The following is a 12,634-nucleotide window of genomic DNA, read 5'->3' on the forward strand; positions in this document are numbered from 1 at the left end:
AGAGCGTGTTATGTGTCTGTACCTGTGATGGACTTTACGGTCTCGCTCGACACAGTCTGTCCGATCAGGTCGTACTGCACCAGGCTGGACGACTCTGCTGGAACCTCCACAGAATGCTGCGGGCCTTTGGTCCAGGTGTAGATCATCTCGGTCTTTGGGTAGGCATCTGACACAAACAACAGAGCCATCATAACAACACCTTCCATGACACATAGACCATATTTGTGCATAACACTGACGATCAGACCATAGCTGTGGCAGCGTGTGTGTGTGTGTGTGTGTGTGTGTGTGTGTGTGTGTGTGTGTGTATCTCAGTGGAAACAAAAAAGACTAATAAGATTAAACAGAGAGTAAATGGACACTTCTGCTGCAGTCTTCTGATGCTCAGATTTTCCTCCAGAGAAAAAAAGCCTTAGGTAAAATGGAAACAAATGAGGCAATTGCTGGCATATTGCTAGAAACTAGAGATCAGAGGAAAATATTTATTTGCATTGAGATTTATGATAGCAGATCTTTAGCAAATCTGAGCACGGTTTAAGACATCAGTGGGATAGTTCTATAGTTAAAAGTAAGATCATTTCATTTCTGTACTGCAAACGTTCTTGTTTTTCATGGCAAATATCTAAACATTGTTACATGACAATGCATTTATAATTATGTTTACGCTTAAAACAAGAACAATTATCCGCCATTGGGGTACTTTACTGACAGATTATTTTCTTGTTTTGACCATAAACCTTCTTCATGATTCACAAAAATGCAATGCCTTTAATGTATCTGGATTTATAAATGTTTAGATATGCGTGATAAAAAAAAAAGACAAAATATTGAGTAAGAAACGAATAAAATAGAAAAAAAGGTCCTATTTGTGATTTGCCAATCAGAAGACCAAAGTCCAACATTTATGATCTAATTATACTTCTTCCACGTCAACAACTGTCTCGATTTTTCTATTTTTATTTCACCAAAGGAAATAAAGGAGTTAATACTTCAATTAAGCGTATCTGAGAACTTCATTATGTCTCCTGAGCGATGAAAGAGCAATCTTTGAGCAATAAATCTTCCTCTGGGTAAGCCTACGCATGGAACTGTGCGTATTAGTCCGCGAGCTCAGGGTCGAACGGTCGCCGCTAAGACACTGATCTTTCCTCACTGCTGCCCACTTCCTCCACTGTGCGTGCCAATCTCAAATCCAAGCCAAGCAGAACAATCATCCTGACACAGAAATCAGATCCGCTGAGATGTTCTCCTGCTCCGAATCAGACAGATTTCATTTATGGAGGAGAAATCCATACATCAAACAGCTCACGCTCTCTCAGAGTAGAGACTGACTGCACATCCAGGAGTCCGTCGACACGTTCCCTGCGCTCCTGTCCTCCTTTGAGATCGTCATCATCATCATCTCTATCTTCCTTAATTCTCTTTTTTTTGCTCTCCTCCTCGCCGTCTCTTTCTCCATCTCTGCTTCTGAACCCCCACACACTGGGAAACAGAGCAGAGGAAGGGCTTCCAAGACACCCACCAACAACCCCATGAAAATAGAAAGAGAGCGCAAGAGAGAAGAGAGAGGGGACTGAGAGACTGAGAGAGTTTTGATCCAAAGTCACGCTGGGCATGACAGAATATTTCGAGGGGAATTGGGCGAACCACGCGGGAGAGACGCGCGGATCAGTAAAACATGAGTATCGTTACAAACTTATTTTCTGAAGACTCAAACTTGTCAGCGTAAAACTTTCTGTCACGATGCTTGCGTTTGGTTTCCGGTTGCCAGGCCATTACTAAGTGGTTTCTTGCCATTTTCATCACTTGGAATTATATAAACATTAACTGAAATAACATTTTATGTAAAACTAAAAAACTTTTATTTAAGTAATTCCCTTTCGTGTTTAGTTTAATAGCTAAAACATAACCCGATAAATCCGATTGAAAAAAAGCGAATAAAAATCGATAGAGAAAAAAATGCAACACAATTACATCGAATATAAAGTTAAGTAAAATATTATAATAGTGTTTTATAAATTCTAATAAAATAATACTGGTGGTTTCTAAAATTCCCAGCAAAATTGAGCAAAGTCTAGTCTTTTCAAAATGAATTTAATCAAGAGTTTTGTTGGGTTTTTTCATAACCCAATGAAAAAATGGTTTGCAGGATTGTGCAATTTATTCAGAAACGTTGTATTTCAATATGACAAGAAATAATAATAATTTGCTATACAGTAAAATAATATTATTAGATTTGATTTCTAAATTAAAATATTAAACAAAAAAGGGCCTATTACTATTTTTGTATTTCATTGTAAAATAATAAATTGAGTGCTAAATAATAATAACGACAATAATAAATATTTAAATTTTCATTACAACAGTGAAATAACAATACCAGTATTTATGGCTGCCTTAATATCTTCATTTTCAAACATTAATTAAACCACTGAGTTTTTATTGAGGTGGAAAGTAAGAATGCAAAAGAAATGAAGTAAGGAAGTGCAGTAAAAAGCAAAACTGTTTACCCTACAAACCAGCGTGTTTATAATTGTGACAACACATTAAACTAGTATGATAAAGACCAAGCAACATAACAAGCTGTTTTGTACGGTTAAAAATAACTGGAAGTGGATGACACGGAAAGCCTTGCAGATTAAAGTTACAGCTGCAGCACTCTTCCATTTAAAATAAGGTGGATAAACGATTCTTATTACAAGTTCAGGGATATGGATTCACAAATGTACATTTTAAAGGGTTAGTTCACCCCAAAATTAAAATTCGGGCATATTACTCATCCTCACATCGTTCCGAAGACCTTCGCTTTTTACCTCAATTATTATTAAATCCGAGAGCCAGGATCATGTCTTCCTTGGTAAAATCAAGGCTACACTGTCCCTCCATAGGCAGCAAATACATAGTAAATACATCGGTAACGTCATGTATCTGGACTCTTTTGTTGTTGTTTTCATGTCCTGCTCTGTGCCCTACTTTCAGTTAATTGTCTCATCGTCTTCAGGTGTGTCTTGTAATTATGCCATTTACTTTGTATTTAATTCCTGATTGTTTCAGTTCAGTTTTTCCGATCTCGTCGGTTTTGTTCTCTCTGCCTGCCAGTCTGTAGTAGTAAAAAATTACTCTTAGTGCCACAAAACTGACGTTGATGTCTCATGGACTGTTTTACTAATGAATTGAATTAATCTCTGGATCTGGGCTCATTTCAGTTGTGCTGCTTTCGGGGTGAACAAACCCTTTTAGCGTTCAAGCGTTGCAACATTTACTTCAACTGCAACACCAAAAGCACCTGAATATAAGCTGTGCGTGCAACTGAACGCAGTGCCGTGCTTCACGAAACGAAGTATTAATTTAATTTAATCACAGCCCTTCTGCACTTTTATTTCAATTGATTGTGCGGCCTTACTGCGCAGAATGAACTGCACCGTGAGATTCAGCATCGTTCAAATCACGAACCCCCTGAGCGATCGTGACCCGAGCGAACATCGCTAATACAGAATAAAGAGAATGGCATGACAGGAGAGAGGAGAAGAAAACCGTAAAGAGTGTAAAATAAAAACGAGAGCTGTTATAGGTCTGCGCTGTCCCGGGGCAGGAGGGAAAGCTGTGGTGACCTTCTCGGCTCTACAGGGGACGAACAGCTCTCTGTCTAGATGCTTCCCCTCCGGCTCAAAGAAAGGACAGGAAGATGTATAAGACAAAGAGGAGAGAGCGAGATATCCGTCAGCACATTAGCACAGCCACCACTAAAAAACCCAAACATCGAGATCGTCCTCCATCACAATGTCACAATGCGCCAGCAGGAGCTCTCTGGACTGATTTTATCTCCAGATCTTCCAGCAGTCTCCATAAAAGAGCCCTACCCACCTGCCACATATTCCCATTTGAGATTACGCCTTCTTTTCAGATTTCTCTTTCTGTTCCTGAACTTTTTTTTTTTTTCACGTTTTCGTTTTTCATTTTTGCTGACCGACTGTCGTGAACAGTCCTGCTGATATAGAGATTCTTTGTTCAGTTTTTAGAATATGAACCAACTCCGTATTTACACACTCGGAGGAAAAAGTAATTTCTCCTTGTGGAGAAGAGCTGTTTTTTCAGACCTCTGAGGTATTTGCTCTCAAATTAAAACTTGTAGCTTATGTACTGTGCATATATTTATATATGTATTTTATTTTTCTTTCTCCCAAAGAAAAGAATGAGTTTACACTTGCTCAGCCAACTATGAAAAAGTCATTCTGGGTCGAGAACTATTCAGCGTTTTAAACTAGCAGCCAGGGCAACAATTTTGTGTTATGTTCAAATTGTTGTCTGTACCATCAATTCTAAAAGACCTTATGTGAAGAAATTTGAACCTGTAACATTACTTGAATTGTCAAGTTAAGCGCATTGCATTGTGGGATGCAATTTTCCATGCAGCATGCTCTGCTGAACACATATTTTTGGCAAATATAGCAAACAACTTAGCTATTCAACACATAAAATGCATATACCACGTATTGCATACGCTACTGTTGATCAGTAAAGAAAGTAATATATTTATTTAGACACATTCAACTGGCCAAAAGTGACAGTAAAGATATTTATAATGTTTCTAATAAACACGTCAACATATTAAAATGATATACGAATGATCGTGTGTCGCTGGAGACTGGAGTAATGATAATGAAAACCTAGTTCAGCATCAAGGCAATTCATTTGGTGCCAAAATATATTCAAATTTAAAACGGTTCTGTTAAATTGTAATGCTAGCTACAGTTTTACTGTATTTGGTCAAATAAATCCAGCCTCAATAATTCAGCAGTGTATATATTATGTGCAGCAGAAATACTATGTGCAGTGATGTTGAATACTGAATATTGCCATGTTTTGAAAAACACAGTCTCAGTTTAGAATTGAATACTAGCACACTACCTTAAAAGACAAGGCGGAGAAAGTGTATTATGGTAGAATGCTATTCTGGATCAGCCACATTTCCAATGCTTGTTTTAGTGCGTTACAAGCTGAAGTGACATTTGCATTTCACTGGACAAAAACAAATGCAATGAAATTTAAACAAGTCATTAATAGCTTTTTTTCTGCGAGAGAAAGCCTGTGAATTTAAAATGCGCATGCTAGAAGTGAATTTTGTCAGCTTTTAGGAGCATACTAGCATATAGATGAACTACAATTCTGAATTTGTAGGGTCTCAACACGCCCTTAAATAATCAATTCAGTTTCTCTTTTGAATTGTTTAGTCCTCTGACAGCGAAGAGAGAGAAAAATCCATTTTTAAAGAAGGGATTATTTCAGCGCTCTTCAAGAAATGCTTCACAAGTAATGTTCTTCTCCTCGCTCCAAACATGCCATTTAAACTGCCATGTTTCCTTTACTCTGAAATACTAGCACAAATCACGCTTTAGTGTTCCGTAGGGCGAAAAAAAAAAATCAACATATATAAAACGTATAATCCTCACAGCTGCCGAACTTCAGAGGGCAGGAATGGCCATCCATGGGGAAATCGACGAGTCTCATCGGACATTCTGCAATTATTGTCAACCTGTCAAAAAACCACAGAAATATGGTTAAAATACTGAGGATGCGATGTCCACCAACGCCTTCAACACCACTTTACACCGAGCAGGACATGTTCCTGGATCAACATCCATTTCTATCAACCAGCTAGTATTGTAGCGTTAGCCTTGGGGCGGCGTTTGAGGCTTCAAAAACATTCCTATCAACCTGCCATTTTTCGCTGAACACAAATGCTGTTGCAGGACCAACAAAAGATGATCCAGGAACACATCCTACTTGGCAAAACGATGGTCACCCACGAGCAAACACAGCCTGCCAAAGTCTTTTCAGCATAAATCGGACTCAGGACCGGACGGATATGCGCTGTACCTCATAGTGTACAGGATGGTGCCGTTCTTCATGATTCGGAAAAGTCTGTTGGGCGCCGTCATGTTGTGAGCCACAGATCTTTTGCCGTTCCTGAAGAACGTGTCAGGGGTCCAGACTTTGGTCACCATCAGGTTATTTAGCCGGAGGATCTCCACCGGGCCGTCGTACCTCAACCGCCTATCCACCCACGTCTGGCGGAAGAACACATCCATGGTGTACTCCTGGAAAAAACACAGAAATAGAGCAGTCAAAACTGCACGCAAATCAATCTGACTTACTCTTGACAGAAGGCTTCGTTAGAGTGGTTCCGTAAAAAGCAACTTCTCAAATCAAAAAGAAATAAATAAATTTTAAAAATCCACCGTAATCTTGCAAAAAAATCTGTCTAGGCATTTAAACGAACACTTCTTCTCACGCTGACAAACTGTGCGCCTGCCAAATTCCCCTGTAACCCTTAAAAACAACGTAACATCAAAATGAACCCTGTTTACTAACTCAAGGATTTCTCATCAAATTCTTCCAAAAAAGAAATTTCTTGTGAAACATGCTCTGTAATTTTTTTGCTCCTTAAAAACAACACAAATAAACCCTATGAAGAATTTCCTTCTGTAATTCTGAAAAATCCCCTGTCAAGGTGCTTGCTGACATGTTCGTATGCATTTTTCATACTTTTCGTATTCATCATCATGTCCTATCAAAATGCTTGCTGCGGATGCAAAAAAAGCAGGAAACTGAACCTGGTTTGATTTTTTTTCCAAGGCAGTTCATATTAATGCGCAAAAAATTCCAACAAAAATTTTGGGCTCAGTGTGCAACGGCTTAAAAATATAAAATCAATAAAGCATACTTACTTTTTAAAGAAACCCTTGCATTACCTCGTCAAACATTCCCCTTTAACTATTAAAATCATCATTTTCTAGTTACATTTTAAAGAAATTTCCGTTGCAGTATTCTACACCATTTAGGTTAGGAACCATCGGTTCATTTAATTCTGCTAAATAGCATTTATTTTGATAACACTGCAGCGAGGATCAAGCTTTCTACACATATGAAACAACCATTTATTTTCTTCTAATGTAATTCAGGTTGTGTGGGCAGAAAAAAAAAAAGAGTAAACAATATCATTGTTGTGGTTTTTTTTTTTTTCAAGACCCAATCAAATCTGCTGTACAAAGTTATTTTTCTAAGTCATAAATAAAACAAAGTTTGCTGGAGTACATTTTAAAAGAATGAAAAATGCAGTTGAACTTTTCTACTTCTCTACTTTTAATCGTTTCTACACTTACTATACTTTTAAAGTTTCTACACTTTTTTTAAGCATAGTAAGATTATTTTTACTACAGCCTTACCAGTTTGAGCTAAACACTGTTAGTTTGGTCACATTTAGTGCTGTTGTGCTCTTGTGTGAGGTGCTGAACCTCATATTGCTCTCAAGGGAGAATACCTGCCGAAATTGTTGACTCAATCACTTTTTTTTTTTTTGAATTTCTTACTTGATTCACTCTGACTAAGCAGACAACTGCACCTTGCATTGATCTAAACGGCAAGCTGGCTGAATTATTTATTTTAATCGTATCTCAGCGGACGGATATGACACCTTTATATAACAGCTGCTCGTGCACACATGCATGTACACACACAAATCCAACCTGCTCACGCATAATCATAAACATTTCAGATAGCTCACCATCTCTACGTCGGAAACTGGGCCAAAACTTGTGACGTAAATATCGGTCTTCACTTCCGTCACTGGACCTGGTCGGACACAGGAATCAGAATCACATTAAACCTCTTAATGACTAAAAATATATATGCACAGATATGGTGTGATCTATGATTGTGACTCAAACCAGGTATTAAGAATTAAATAAATGGATTAATGCAGGATTGCTTTTGCTTTCTAAATCAGAACCATCTCGACTTCTTCGACTTCTTCTGTGTAAAAAAATATTGGACAGGACTTGATTTGACCGGTAAGGAATTTATCTGATGGTGTAAAGTGTGTTTCATGTCAGAATGGTAGCAGAGCTAAATGTGAGCCACAGTGGAGTTTGTAATTATGTGCTAATATTGTATAACCTTTATGAAAATAGGATGCGGTATTAGATAACTACTCTTAAGATTTTACAGTCTAAAACAGCACACGAACAGCTGTTGGTTAAAATCAAAGGAATAGTTCACCCAAAAATGAAAATTTGTTGAAATTTTACCCTTAAGCCACTCAAAATGTAGATACGTTTGTGTCGTCTGAACAGAATTGGAGAAATGTTGAATTAGATTACTCGCTCACCAATAAAGTGAATGGGTGCCGTCAGAATGAGAGTGCAAACAGTTAATAAAAACATCACAGTAATCATTATCACATGTGATATATATAAAGACCAAAAGTGCTTGGTCTGTGCATATTTCTCTTCAGATTCAGACAATATGGCTTTTTTTTTACTGGATAAAGCTTTTTTATGGATAGAGGACTCGTATTTTAGCCACAAGCTAATATTGATTCTGTGCTTAATGATGGGTTTGTTTCCTACAAACATACAGTTTTTCACTTTCACTTGATAGAATCATCTCGTACATTACTTGAGGATTACTGTAATGTTATTATCAGATGTTCGGACTTTCATCTGACGGCACCCATTCGCCGCATTGGCGAGAAAGCAATATAATGCTTAGTTTCTCCAAATGGGTCGTAATGAAGCAAAAGGCATCTACATCTTAGATTTGAAGTGAGTCAAAAAGAAAGGCAGATTATGCCGATTTTTTTTTTTTTTAAATACACTGTCAATTATTGCACAATTTGACCATGATTATGTATTAGGAAAGGAAATGTGCACAGTTTGGATTCCACTTTTCTCTGACTATAGCCATTTATCATTTATTTATCTACTTTTACCAAATTCTTGTTGAGGACAAAAATGAAAAAATAAATAAAGACCAAAAGTGTCACTGAAAACAGACTCAGGCACTCAAAGCTCTAAATCACATGATTAATCACTGAAGCGTCTCATTGGTTGAACTTGTGAGGGTTGAACTCTTAATGTTCTAGAGGCTCTCTGATAAATGCTTGAGTAAATCACTTGAGAGAGAAGTGCCTTCAGTCAAACACAAGAAAATGGATTATCTGTCATTAAACAGACACTCTAAGCATCTCTCACAGTTGACAACCATGGATCCTACTGAAATATGAAAGACAGGAACAATCTCACAAACTCAGTCCACTGCACACAAAAATCAAAAACAGATCTTTTTAATCTCTCAAATCTTTCTTCTATACAAACGAGATTAAACTGAGAGTAAATGGAGGTTTCTCAGGTCCCTCGCTTTCAGATGCATCTCTTTTAGAGATTCAAAAGATGTCTCAACAATGCCTCGTACTGCAAAGATTTGCCAAAAGACCAAAGCGTGCAATCAAAAGTCAAAGGTCTCTATACGAACTCAAACATTTCTCATCAATTTTTTTTCAATGTCAAGCTGCCGTTCACATTCGCATTACTGCATGACAGTTATCTCATTTGTTTCTATTGTTATTTATTTAGATTTAAATGAAACATAACTGAGAACTTCACTCAGTCTCTCAAGCTATAAAAGACCACCACTGAGCAGTTTTTCTTTTCTCGAAAACGTCATTCCAAAACATTATTTTCTTAGTGAAACACAGAAGTAAAATGTTCAATATACCAGTACTTGCAGTGTATTTTTTTTTTTTTTTTTAAGATGTGAATAAAAGATTATTGGAGTACATTTTTCTATGGCAAAATTTGACATTTGATTCACTGTTACTTGCCGTTTCTTTATCATTATTTGAAAAATTAAAGAAATTTTTTAGCACTTTTGTGATCAGATAGTTTTAAAGTAAATCTTACTCCATTATTTCAGTGTCATTAGTCAAGCTCTAGAAAGTACCACAAAAACCCCAGAACCTTTTAAGTATCATAAAATTACTCATGCTCTTGCAAGTCATAATTCAGCTTGTACAAGAATCTGAAACTCAAAATGCAGCTTGCCATTTACAATAAAAATAAAAAAGTCTTTCCCTCGAGCCACAGATGTCAGAGGACTTATAGTGGATAATTCGTAGGGGCTACTTTTGTGGTGCTTTTTTTTTTAATCACATGCGGCATTAATTCTAAATGAGCAATTTTTCATGTGCCTCAGAAAGAATATCGGGTTCGAATCAACATTTTAGAGTGAATTTTCATTTTTGGGTGAACAATTACATAATACCGAATATTTTGAAAAGTACATTTCTTCAAACCCAAGTCCTCATGGCGCAACAATCGGACGACAACAAGAAGGCCAGTGATAAGAGACGCGGCTGAGCCCTGATATCTATCATCTCTGAAGCACTGCATTCTTTAGCAAGGGCAACTCATGCGATCCTACTAGAACTGTGAACCCACACCATCTAGCTGAGAGCTGATCAAGCCCCTCCAGCCTGATCCAGCTCCGCTCGAGAGCTCTTGTCATGTGAAGGTGGGTGTGCTGCTCTGTTTGGAGAGATGTGCTCTCTGCCTCTTCACTAAAGTTACATAAAAAAACCAGAGCTTCATTCCCTGAGCTCCAATCACATCCTGGCATTACGCATAGAGATCCACAAGCTTCGATTTGATTATTTATTTCTTGACTAGAAAAATTATACGAGCGGAAAGTGTGACGCGTGCGGCACTTGATGTTTTTCTTTACATAGTGACTTTCATCAATAAGTCATTAATCAATATTACGCGATGATTAATACATCACTGGCTCGTGCGTATAGGCAGAACATATTCAGTTCCGTTTCTAACAATCTGCATGCGCACTAGCTAATCTCCGAAGCAAATTCTTCAAATGGTGATATAAAGTCTTGGGTTTTAACAAATATCCGCGCAAAGTTACGTGTCTATCTATTTTTAAATATCTCAAGCGCGCTCCAAGGGGTTAATTCTGAAGTTTCAAGGCACTGTGAGCAGAGTCAAATCGTTCGTGCTGTTGTGCTCAAAACTAGAGCTTCCATAAAATCAGTCACCGCTGACCAACAGTTATAAAGAAGCAGCCCATTCGGCTTCCCAAAACACGTTAAAACGCTGACGCGCGCTGTTAAAAGATAGGGGAGCGTGAGGAGTGCGAGCGGTTTACGCACACAAAGCGAACATCTGTACTCTTCCTACTTAAAATATGCATTAAGCGGCTTTCTCGGAGCGATTACATAACCAAACTCGCTTAAACAACCGAACGGCACCGATCTAGATACATGGAGAGCAGAAAAAGAAAGTGGGCAGCAAAAGGACATTTGGAGTTGGCATACACCTCCATCTCCCCTCAGAGGACACCAACCCTTACCAAACAAACAACACTTGGTAAACAGCATGCGACCTGCGTAAAAACACACCGTTTGGAGAGCTCGCTTTGCGCGAGAAGCTTCAAAAGCAACGTGCGCTTTATTTTTGGCCAAATGTTGAGATGATTTTGGCACGTACCCCCAAATCCAGGTCGGAGTCTGTTGTCGTATCCATCCAGAAGTCGGTCCAGAATGCGTGTGAAATTTTCCGGGTATAATTTCTCATCCTTTCTGATCTGTCCAGATATTCGCTTTATGCTAAAAACAACACAGAGCAAACTGAAGCATTTTAACATTGCGCACACATGAAATAAACGCCTATTTTTTCCTATCAATCAACTGCACAAACAGTTCAAAAAACGCCCGGGTTTGTCGTTTGTAACCTCGAGGCGTAAAGATGCCATGCGTAACGCTCACATCCAGTTGGAACTCACCAAGCCGCCACGCACAGAAAGTAGAGGAGAGTGGAAATAGAAGTGGGGTACATCGCAGTCACCATCTCCTTCTTGGCAGAAACCATGTTTACATGCCATTCTTTAAGCCTTCTTCACATTTCCCTTCGCCAAACGTCCCGAGGAAAGATCGAGGAAACGTGCGGCAGCGCGCAAGACGCGCTTCACCATCACCCGCAAAGCCGTGCCAGCGAAGCATCCAAATCCAGAACTCGCTCTGCGCCCGATGGATCGCCTACATCCAAACCCCAAACTCAGCGGTTAAGAGAAGCATATGGTGAAGCATCCTGTGGAATCGTGCGTCTCGCTGTGAGGAGGTTAGAGGAGAGAGAGGAGGACGCGCTGGGTTCCTACACACTCGCCTCAGTGCCAAAACTGGGACGTGCGTCCGACGCGCAACGCACTCACGAGCGCACTTAAGAGAAGTCTGCCTGCGAACGTTTGCGCGAGATCACTTTGGTGATGTAGCGGCGGCATTGCGCATGAACTCGCTTTACGCAGCAGTTCTCGTGTCCGATCTTGCCCGTGGTAAACTTTGACTTTGGGGGACGGGTGTTAATTGATCTTGGCGACTAAAAGGTGCGAATTTGAATTTCGCCTTTCTCGGATTAGGCTATAATTAGCTGCGAGACGAACAGCCCCTGCTCTCTCGGAAAAGATCAAACTTATCCGGGCTTGTAAATATTACAGCATATCGAAATGGGTCAGTGTTTGTCGCAACGTTACACACATGCTCGCGCACAATCCGAGGTACAGTCACACTGTACAGGAAGTAGGACAAACCACACGCAGCTCCTGTACACCTGGGACGGGGCAAAGTCTTCGATGTAGTATGCGTGCGTGCGTGCGTGCGTTCTGTCCTGCGAAGAACATGCTTGGTTTCCCATCCCGGTCCCGCGCTCGATGGAAACCGTGAAAAGAAAAGCTAATTAACTCTTGTCCAATTGTTTTTGATAGCAATCGCACCCAGCGATCCTTATCAGCTCAA

The 12,634-nt window shown here is 39.2% G+C and overlaps 1 protein-coding gene across 1 annotated transcript in view; it reads right to left on the reverse strand.

Moving 5' to 3' along the window:
* The window catches only part of gabra4 (gamma-aminobutyric acid type A receptor subunit alpha4), a 30,317-nt gene extending 17,683 nt beyond the window's left edge, over window positions 1-12,634 (reverse strand). Inside the window, exons 1-6 of the mRNA XM_043258071.1 lie at window positions 11,629-12,634; window positions 11,334-11,452; window positions 7,565-7,632; window positions 5,878-6,098; window positions 5,451-5,533; window positions 23-166 (exon numbers count right to left, since the gene is read on the reverse strand). Coding sequence (XP_043114006.1) covers window positions 23-166; window positions 5,451-5,533; window positions 5,878-6,098; window positions 7,565-7,632; window positions 11,334-11,452; window positions 11,629-11,714 — 721 coding nt within the window. The 5' untranslated portion in view covers window positions 11,715-12,634. The remainder of the gene's footprint in view (window positions 1-22; window positions 167-5,450; window positions 5,534-5,877; window positions 6,099-7,564; window positions 7,633-11,333; window positions 11,453-11,628) is intronic.

Source organism: Puntigrus tetrazona, chromosome 14 (assembly GCF_018831695.1).
Source record: "Puntigrus tetrazona isolate hp1 chromosome 14, ASM1883169v1, whole genome shotgun sequence".
Taxonomy (NCBI): domain Eukaryota; kingdom Metazoa; phylum Chordata; class Actinopteri; order Cypriniformes; family Cyprinidae; genus Puntigrus; species Puntigrus tetrazona.